At 45.9% G+C, this 10991-nt stretch overlaps 1 protein-coding gene across 1 annotated transcript; it reads left to right on the top strand.

Moving 5' to 3' along the window:
- Window positions 1-754: 754 nt before the first annotated feature.
- LOC308331389 (uncharacterized protein) lies at window positions 755-2696 on the top strand (the record flags this gene model as incomplete). The annotated part of the gene is made up of 4 exons (XM_080786812.1): window positions 755-998; window positions 1242-1637; window positions 2086-2231; window positions 2367-2696. The coding sequence occupies 4 exons, from the start codon at window positions 755-757 to the stop codon at window positions 2694-2696; spliced, it is 1116 nt and encodes a 371-aa protein (XP_080642938.1).
- Window positions 2697-10991: the final 8295 nt, after the last annotated feature.

Genomic DNA, 10991 nt, shown 5'->3' with positions numbered 1-10991 from the left:
GCTTCGATGTGGACCAAAGAGTTCCAGTGTGAAGGCAACGAGTCTGCTCTCCTGGACTGTAGAACCTCAGACTCAACTAGAAACACCACCTGCTCACCTGACAAGACTGTTGGACTCGCCTGCTCAGGTATAATCTAATCATTTTAGTAATGTCCTCAAAATATGAGGAGGGAAAATTACCATCTATGCCGCCAAAATTTGAGGACGGAATTGCAGCAAAATTAACCATGTATGGCGCCGACTTTGGCGATGTGGTTGGCCATTGTGATTTCCTGGAAGCTGTGCCGTTATTCCCATTATGCGCTGTGATTGGCTGAGCATGGCATAACGGGTGTGATATTCCGTGCTCAAACTTTGAGTTTTGAGTTTGACGTTTGGTCATTTCCGTTACAAGAAGTTCACCCGTTTGCCGTCTTGGGAGTGACAGCTCACCATGTGTTAGTGTTAGACAGTGTTAGGAAAGTATGCTTTTCTGTATTTGGTTTTATGGGTCCCTCTTGAAAATGAGATGCTGCATCTCAAGAGGCTGTCCCTTCAATAAAAATCCCTCACCAACCTCAAACAATGCTATGTCTAAACAAAGTATGCGTCCCAACAGAACACCACCATCCATTAACATGGAGTGGGAGAACTGAACACTTTCGGCTCACAAGGCATGTCTGCTCTAAATGGTTTGTAACGGTCTTGTCTCTGTACAGAGCCTGATGACGTCAGGCTGGTGGGAGGAAGCAGTAACTGTAGTGGTGTACTGGAGATGCAACACCAGGGAGACTGGAGAGCCGTGGATGGTCAGTCCGACTGGAACCTGAAGTCATCCTCTGTCGTGTGTAGGCAGATGGACTGTGGCTCTGACGTTTCAACACAAAGGAGTCCTGCTTCAACGGTTCAACCTGTATGGTGGATCACAGCTGACTGTGTTGGAACCGAGGCTTCACTGAGGGAGTGTGGAATGACACTGTCTGAGAATTCCACTGTCACATTGGAGGTGATCTGTTCAGGTAACACAAACAGTGACGTCAGTCTACTTGCCTACTCACTTAACCTATACCTATCTACAGCATAGAAACAGGATGTTTCTTTTTCTGAATGAATTTAAAATAACATTTTTTGCATCGTCTAATTTCAGCAAAAGCCATACAATATGTTGGATCTCTAATCTTGGTTCCATCTCATTGGCTACTCTATACTGTTTATGTAAATATCTGCTGTACTATAATTCAATCACTCGTGTCTTGTTACAGATCTTCTGTTTAAGCCAAACATCAGCGTCTTCCCCACTCTAAACGGGGTTTCTGAGGGCCAGCTGCAGGGGCATCAGGTGTCTCTAAACGGGGTTTCTGAGGGCCAGCAGCAGGGGCAGCAGGTGTTGGAAGGTTCCAACTTCAGCATCAGCTGCTCCATCCTGCCACAGTACCCAGACGGCTCCTTCCACCTCACCTTCACTGGAGCCAACAGCACACACAACCACACCCAGCCAGCTGTCAATCACTCTGCCAACTTCCTGTTCTTCGAAGCAGGCCCCGGCCACCAAGGGAATTACAGCTGTGCTTATCACGTCGACGTTGTTATAAATCACACCAACGTGTTTTCTCACAATGTCTCCTCTGAGAGCGACATTCTCTCTCTCACCGTCACAGGTAACCTGAATGAAATTACCTTTAAACCATTCTGGGCGGGAACCCCTTTTGGTGTTTTAAGCGTTAATGTTATACTTTAGCTGTTGAAAAATAGCAGACCTACAAGCTTGTAGCGCGTCACCGAGTGCCACGCTACGAGCTTGCAGGTCTGCTATTTTTGATGAATCTCGAAAATGTGGCTCAATTCTTTGAATATATATTCTTTCAGAGTGAATGTTTTTAACTCAAATCTTTGCTTCTGGTGGCGGGGGGAGGGGGGTCCTTGACATGAAAAAGGCTGAGCACCACTGACATAGAAACACAGGTTTTTCAGAAAACTTATTTAAAATCGGCCTCAGGTCTAAATGGGTTAAACTCACAATATGAATCTCCGTCAGGCATGATTCAATCAAACATGAAGGTTTATCAAATGTTCTTACATGATTTGATGATGTTTTATTTTTCACAGTCCCTCCTACAGTCCCTCCTACAGTCCCTCCTACAGTCCCTCTGACACCTGAGGACGACAGCAGCAGAGTTACAGTCACTGTGGTGGTGCTGCTGCTGCTGTTGGTGCTGCTGGTACCCATCCATGCCCTCTATTGTCTCTGGCAGGTAATACATCTTTACACAACACAAGACTGGAATGTGTATAAATGACAGTTAAACCAGAGTTAGGAGAGAGATAGGAGGGTTTTCAGCCACATGTGATTCAGTGACTTAACGTTGGGTGTTTCTGTGTTTCTCCAGGCCAGCAGAAGACATAATGCAGGAGTGTGGGACACTGCGACGGTTCATTATAATGTCGGAAATGAGAACATTGATATCGAGTATTATAATGTTGTTGGTTCTCATTCTGAAGCTGGCATCGAGTATGAAGTGATAGATGAACAAGTAGTTGTTGAATCTGGCCCCATTGAAGAGGCAGACGACTCAGACTATGAAGAGATAGATCAACAAGTAGTTGTTGAAGCTGCTGGACCCAGTGAGGAGACAGAATACCACCAGTATGAAGAGATAGATCAACAAGGAGTTGTTGAAGCTGGACCCAGTGCTGAGACAGGAGTCCAGGCCCCATAGACACTTGAGACGCTCGGGTGGCACAGTAAAGTAGCTGTGCCCACCATTGCGGAGTCTAGGGTGGTTCGAATCCACCTCATCTGGCTTTGTCGAGCATGTACACAAACACATTTGGCCCATGTTCGGGGTAGAGAAGCCGGGCGGGGAGGGTGATATATACTGTATATAGTCACTGCACATAATCCTAAGTAGTAGTAAGATGAAGGCTCTACATCCCGGTATGATCTCCAGGTGAGGTGACAATGTACAGAAATGTGTGTGGGGGGGCAAAAAAAGGGGGAAAAAAGAAAAGAAAAAAGGATTGACAGGAACAGACAGACAGAAGAACAAGTACTGTACTTGACCTGATGTTTGTGGTTGTAAATAGAAATTGGGGATAAAAGGGGGCAAGAAAATAAAGAAAAGAAATGATTGACAGGAACAGACAGACAGAAGAACAAGTACTGTACTTTACCTGGTGTTTGTGGTTGTAAATAGAAATAATTCCTCCCAGTCCACACAGACCAAAGCTAAGCGAGGACAGACAGAAGATGTGATTTTGAAACGGAAGCCTTGTTGCGTTTTTATTTAGCTTGTTATGGGGGCATGGTTAAATCAATGTATTTAGTGTCACGGTAAGTCATCCATGCTGGCGCTGTATAATACTACAAATATTAGCCGTCCCAAACGTCAGGCTCAACTGCCGCCTATCCAGTCAGGATGCTCTCTGTGGTTCCTCTATGGAACCATGCCCCGAGAATTAATATCCCAAGCAGGCAACAGCAACACGTAAATAGTCGTGTAGGATAATTAAAATAGTCAACTTGATGAAGGGCTATAGTCAGTGGTTGCTATACAATTGTTACTTTTACATATTTTACGCGATTAGGGTATTAATATGAATAATCTTGCATTGTCATTCAAGATAATGTGTAATCCCTCCATTTTATGATATGTGTTTTGTTTATATATATTTTTTTACAGAATAGTGTTTGTTATGAGCAGTAAGCCATAGTGTAAATAGGAGGTTATTGTTCCTTTGCATAGGCTCAACTTATGTAACTTAGATAGCATTTTATGTAGACAACATACAGTAGCACTCTATAGTGTATGCGCATAGCGTCATTATATAGATACTCCACTGTTAGGTTGTTTGCTTACGTATGATTCATGATAACAATTTTTATGTATGTGATATATTACCATGTTTTTGTACTTAGATTTTTTAAAGATTTAAAGATTTATTTTTAAAATCACAGTTAAGCAACTTTACTTTGTATTGTATCCTTTTCTTTGTGTTACTTATCTCTATTGTTGGATGAACACCTCATTGAAGTTGGTATACTGTAGCCTACATATAGTCCATTATGGAGGCATGAAACCCATTCAAAGCGCATTGGAACTGAATGCACCTTCATTACTGTAAAGTCGATGGTTGTCACTTAACTATTCATACAGTTTTAAACAGTTGAATTGATGAGATAATGTAATGTTTGTTTCTTTGTGCCTTTTGAAATAAAGACAAAAGTCCTGAAAATGATGAATGTTCTCTCCACAATGTGTTGTGTGTAGTAGAGGAAGCTCCCATCGGTTACCATGAACACAAACGCATCCAACAGCAGCAGCAGAAGACAAGCTGCTACGGTAACTAAACTGACATTTTAACATAGGTTAAAGCTTTATTAAAAACAAAGAAAACCTTCAAGAGTGCCAACGTGGATTAATACACACACTAACCCTTTTCAAGAGGGATTTGGCCATGAAAGAGCCTCGTCAAACACATTTTCATTCAAAGCAACACGGAAACGCGCCCTCTTTGCCAGTCAACAGTCTGTGAGAGACTGTTGCTAACATGACAGCTAAAACTGATCATGAGCAAACCTAGAAGTGTGTTACATGAGCATCCCCTGGTGGACAAACTTGTAAACAGCATGAGATGCAGTATAATGGCAAAATGGACTATGAGCAACCAACCACTGCAGTGGAGCAGTGGTTCTCAAAGTGGGGACCGGGGACCCCCAGGGGTCCTTGAGGGAGTTCCAGTGGTCCCCAGCTAAATGATGGACCCTAACGGGTCCATTTGGTTCCATTTGTACACTCTCAGAGTTAAATTAACATATATTTTAAGGTATAAATTGGGGATAGAAATGCCATTAAATGGGGGTCCGTAGACTAATATGCATGTCAAACTGGGGGTCATTCAAATTAAACTGGTTTTGCTAGAGCTGTAAAAGTCTTCTCTTATGGGGGTCCCTGGCATATCTTTTCAAATGGGGGTCCGCGGGCTAATTAGTGTCAATTTGGGGGTCCTTGTCACGACAAAGTTTGGGAACCTCTGCTGTGGAGAGGGTTCAAGTGGATAATGTGTGTGTGAAGTATATTTCTGGATGAGACTCGGTGCCATGCGTTCTCTCAAAAGGATCTCAGTCGGAGGAGTCTCTCAATGGTTTGTAGGTATCAAGTTTATTCGATCAAAGTTTACTCTCAGTTTACAAGACAGGGGAACAAAGGCCCCTAGGAGTCACACAGCTTAGTCCCTTCAAATCGACGTACACAGTGTGAGCACAAGGATACAGAAGAATCTTTACAGTTTATATGCATGACAATGACCTGCCTTTCTCATCCGAGAAGGTATGACTTAAAAAGTGTCCTTACTTATTGACCAATCACAGGAGGCCTAGTCTATTCACAAAAATAACCTGCATGTCGTAAAACTATATAGGAATGAAACACTTATTACATGTTACCACAAATGAGGATAACTCTATAATGTTCTATATTCAAATATCCTTATAGTTCAATCTTAAACAAAGTGAATATGAAACTAAATAATGAATAAGACAGAAGGTATTGTTAACAGTATAATTGATTGAACACAAAACACATCTAAGGTAATACAAAAAGGGGGATGGACTTTTCCGAACAGCTGTTTGTGGTGGAAGATAAGGCTGTCCCCACCCTCAGAAGGGCAGGATGGTGTCCCAATCAGAGACCCTGTTATTTCAGCTATAGTTGTAAATCCTTGTAACCGTTTACTCCTATTTATGACTATGTGAACCTTACCAGAATGAAGTTATTTAAGGCTTTAACCTAAGGCTCAACCAGATGTCAAGATAGAACTGTCTCCTGGGCACGCCCGTGAGAGCCATCCCAGGGGCCAGTTCTCGCGACACCTTCAACTTAGGGAGATTTATGACTAGGTGGCCTCTATCTTAAGACACCAGCTGCAACCAGCTGTAAAATTATCCATCACATCCCCCCTCAGAGCGCTATCAACACGCGCTCTGATAAAAACAAAAAACACCAAACCTGTTGAAAGTAAAAACACACAAATCAATTACATAAACACCCAAGTAGGACCCCCCTCCGTACCTAAACATCCAAGAACCCCATAGGACTAACCACCACTTACCACCCGCCCGACAATACGGATAAATGGAGATCAACCTAGTGACAATCTGAAAACACCCAAATAAAAGCATGCAATAACAGTCAAACAAAAAAAATACACACAAGAACGAATGTCTGTCTTTTATGCAGAAAAACACACGGAACCGGAATTGGGTTATCACAGGTCCTTGTAACATCAGGTGAAGGGACAGAGGGCAGGGTCCACGCTACCATAGCTCGGAGAGAGCCAAGTAACCCAGACCGGCCATCCTTGGGGCTTACGACAATACTCCTAGCTGTCAATATCATCCGTGTAGGCACACAACTCCAAATCCGTGTATGCCAGGACATCCCTGCGTTGACCCCCAGCCTCCAGGTCGCCTGAGTTGACCTGGACAGACAACTGGATGGCCTGCATATTCATAGAGTGAACCATGCCTCCCGTCACTCCCTTGATTATCAAACTGCGAATGATGGGAAGGCAGCAGCACAGGATCAGTGCAGCAATAAACAGGAATGCCAGGATGTACATTCCAATAGTTGCCCAGTACCCACCCCAGGACCCAAAGTGACTCTCCAGCCACTCCGTCAGGCCCCAGGTGACCCCTGCAATGACCCGCCCTCAAGTTGTGCAGGTGTCCCATAGCCAGGGTGAAGGTACCATTTGCAGCAGTGGAGTTAGGGATGTACGTACAGCAGAAATCGCCAAACATGGCACAAACCCCACCCTGGGATGCCACCAACACATTTAAAACTTGCCTGTTTTGCCAAGTCATTTCACTCGTAGCCGAAAGCTGCCGTCCTATAGCTCCCAGGGCCGCAATGGTAAAGTTCAGGAACCTCTGCTGATTGTAGTACATGTAGTTTATCCATTCAGCATCTACAATTATCCCTATGAGAGGAGTGAACATACTTCCAAATGCGATTGCAGTCTCATCGATGGCTTTGAAGTCTTTTGGCACCCCATGAGGGGTTCCAGTTGAGTCGAAGTAGACGCCGTCGTCCGTCTCACTGCCCCTACGAACTCTTTTAGGTCCCTCGGCAACCCGGGCCCTCAGATCCTCGGCCGGGATAACCACTACAGGTTGCACCACCTGCACACGAGCACACCGCCCCGTCCAGTTGAGGGGCAGCGTGCTATACAGTTGATTCCCACCGCATAGCCAGAACTGATCGGCCACGGCTTGGGTGGCATAGAACAGCGGACATGCTTGGGGGGCAGGATCTGTATACTCCCCTTTGAGCAGAACTCCAAGTTCCAACCTGGGTAATTTCCCTGGCTGTGGTCGGCAGAGGAACGCATAGACCTGGGTTTGCATATGAAGATATGACAAGTCCCATATCGTGTCGCACCGTACCTCATCAATGCTCCCCAGGTCCACAAAGGGTCCAGTCTGCTCTCCTCGTCTGTTCCTAACATAACATTCAAAGGTCCCTACCAATTTCAGAATCCCACTGGGAATCGTGGAACGATCCGTCTTCACTCTGACGTCCAACTTACTGCATCTCTCCCCAAGTGTCAACCCTACTGTATGTTGTTGATATAATGAATCTTGAATTGCACTGTGTTCTAATAAAGATTCATTATAGTATTCTGCGGAACCTAAGTATTGGAGACACTCTGCTTTACAAAAGGGCGCTGAGTTTGAGTCAAAGTCCTCTGGCTTTATATTATTGGAATCAATCATGGCATTTTTCTTCTCCTCTGCACAATTTTTCCAACTGAAACGCGTATTCAATATGGTAAGATGGGACCGCTGAGCTTGAGCACAGAAGTAACAGTCCGATTTACCCAACGCCACAGAGGAGAAGACACTCCACTGGTACCATGAATTTGCCTGAGCCATGCGATATAAAGGTTCCAATAAATCACCAGATTTGACATTGAACAAACTTCCCATGTGAAATGATCCTGTAGCTTTTGCAATGTGTACATTAATAGGTATGACCTTTCTTGCAGTCCTATTCTTAGCTATGTCAAAATCAGACATGGAAGTCTCATTGAATGGAGGTTCCAGTGTCTCTTCTGACAAAACACTAACAGTGCTAATGAAATCAGATGTGACTGTGGAAGTAGCTGTGATAATAGGAGTTTCTATGATAGTAGGGAAAATAGTAGTAGAACTAGGAAATAATGGAACAGGGGTAGGGGTAAGAGTAACACCAGGGTTCTTGAGACTAGATGCAGTAATAGGAGGAAGAGTATCGACAGGTGTCTTGAGTAGAGCAGAAAGGTATGGAACCTCCACTAATCTTTTAGCAAATAATAACAAATTTAAGAGAGGCTCTCTCTCAGATATGGGATCTTGTGTAACATATTTCTTCTGGGTTCTTAGTTCTAAGGGTGACATTGGGAGCCGAGGTCACACTGAAGTGTGCCGTAGCAATAGAAGTGGACACAAGGGCGGGCCTAGAGACGGGAGCAGACTGAACATGGACAACCGGGTCACTAGCCGGGGTCATCAAATCTCTTAGGTCGACGCTTGGTACGGACTGGGCGACCGTGGCTGCGGAGAGACTGACCTTCTCCCCCCTCGGAGGACTCACCTCCGTCTGACTCGGCAGCCCCGTCGCCCTGTGAGTTAGCGGCGATAGGTTGCTTAGCGGAGTCGGGGACGGACTGGAAATCAATGAAGCCAAACCTGCCTTCTGACTCAACGTCTGCAGGTGTGTTCCCTGTACCTGCTGCAGCAGGCAGAGAACCAGCATCACTGCCGCTATCGTCGTCATCCTGCTGAGTCGGTGTAGCAAGAGCGTTGTCCTCACCAACGGTGAGATCCTCGTCGGCGCCAGCTGGCGCTTTGACACAATGGTTCAGATGGTACCACGTTGGGGAACCTCTGACCTGAACAGCCGTCCCAGTACACCGTACAACCTCGAAGGGACCCTCTCTTCTATGGTCGTGCCAGCGCCGCCTGAAGACCTTGATGTACACCTTATCACCGGGAACAATGGTGTTTGCTGCTGAGAGGTGTACCGCCTCCTGTTCCTCTTTCTCCTGCTTAGAGGAGACATAGTGGGATATACTCTTGTGCAATTTAGACATATACTTCACATACGCCTTCATTTCATCACTCAGTAGTGAAAGGCTAGGGCCCTTTCCACCAGTATGTAGTCCCGGCGTGAGCATACGCCGGCCAAAAGCCAGCTCATGTGGCGTCATGTGGAGATGTCTGATCTCGCTGGACCGGCAAGCCATCAAGGCCAACGGGAGCGACTCCACCCAGTTCAGACCTGTATGCTCGCTGATTTTAACGATACGATTCTTAAGAACACCATTCATATGTTCACAAATCCCTTGACTGGCCGGGTGGTACACGGCTCCTAAACGTTGCTTGATACATAACTTCTGGAGAATTAGTCGAACTGTCTTATCAACAAATTCCCTCCCGTTATCACTAGAAATACGAAGAGGTAGGCCAAATCTGGGGAAAACTTCCCTGCACAGGAATTGGGCTACTGATTGAGCGTCCTTGCGCCTTGTGGGGGTTGCCTCGACCCACCTAGAAAATCTATCCACAATTACAAGTAAATAGCGTTTCCCCCCCACTGGTCTGATCATGTCTACATAATCAATCACTAATTCCTGCATTGGCCCCTGGGGAGTAGGAATGTGCCCAGGTAGGGTAATTATCCCTTTTCTCACATTGTTTTTCAAGCAAATGGTGCAGCGGCTTATGACAAAATCAATCTGTTGCAGCATGTACGGGGCCCAGAACTGGTATTCTTGTGTAATCTTTCTCTTTACCTCCCCACGTGACACGTGTGCCAGCCCGTGGGCTTCATGGATTAACAACCCCAGTAGATCAGGTGGAGCGATTACCAGCCCCTCATGGTTCCTCCACAATCCGGTACTGTCCTTTAAAGCACCCCTGTCGTGCCATAAAGCCCTGTCAACAGCACTGGACTCATCCTGCATTAAGATTAAGTCCTTCAAAGTAATATTCTCTACTAGTTCCACTTCATGCGTTACCAAGAGAATCTTACCACTTCTGTTAGCACCTGCAATAGCTTTGGCCGCTGTGTCAGCCGCCACATTACCCCTGGTGATGCGTGAAGTGTCCGATTTATGTGCTGCACACTTGACAATAGCAATTTTTCTCGGTTTCATCATTGCTGATAATAACTTAAGGATTTGGGCATGATGCTTAATGGGGGAACCGTCGGCGGATTTAAAGCCTCGGCCCAGCCATGACTCCGCAACCAGACAGAGCACTCCTGGAAACATTAAGGATAAGGGCCGCTGCAGATCTCACACAGGGCCACCTTGGATCCGCTGGCTCACCTATCTTCGACCGTCCCTGCAGGCAGGTTCCTCTGTTGGTCAAGGGCCGACATCTGGAATACAAGCCATGGACGACCCTCGACATGTCTGAGATTGTACGTCAGTTGCCCCCTCTGCAGGACGGTGCATTCCCCTGAATATCAAAATTCGAGGTTCTTGTGGTAGGAAATCCACTGGCTATGGGAGATCTTAAAAGACTGTGGGCAACCTTGGTGGGAATGTACGGCATGGATGAGATCCTGCATCGGGCCGGACTCGGACATTTTGCAACCACGACAGTCGGAGACGCAGATATGTTTCTGGGTCACAAAGGAGCATTATGGCACGCACTAAGAGACTTGTATCCAACTGAGGTCCATCCTGACGCGGTGGCAATGACTCCGATGGGTGACTCTGAGAATGCCCGTGAATATGTTTCCCGAGTCAATCAAAGATGGATGGATATTTCACTAGTTGGAATAAACACACCATTGTGGAAAGGTTTAAAGGTTTTATTGAATGAGAGAATGGAGTGATGAGGAGAAGAGTGATGATGAGGAGGAGAGCGAGGCGTGGGTTCCGGGGGGGTCGCCGACCCTGAAGTCTTTGGGGAGGGGGTCGTGTGGCGGTCATCCCGCGGTACACGTGGGGCGTGGCCGCGT

This window comes from Protomyctophum bolini, assembly GCF_963924005.1.
Source record: "Protomyctophum bolini genome assembly, chromosome: 17".
Taxonomy (NCBI): domain Eukaryota; kingdom Metazoa; phylum Chordata; class Actinopteri; order Myctophiformes; family Myctophidae; genus Protomyctophum; species Protomyctophum bolini.
Note: the sequence above shows the minus strand (reverse complement) of the source record. Positions and strands in the feature narration are given on the sequence as shown.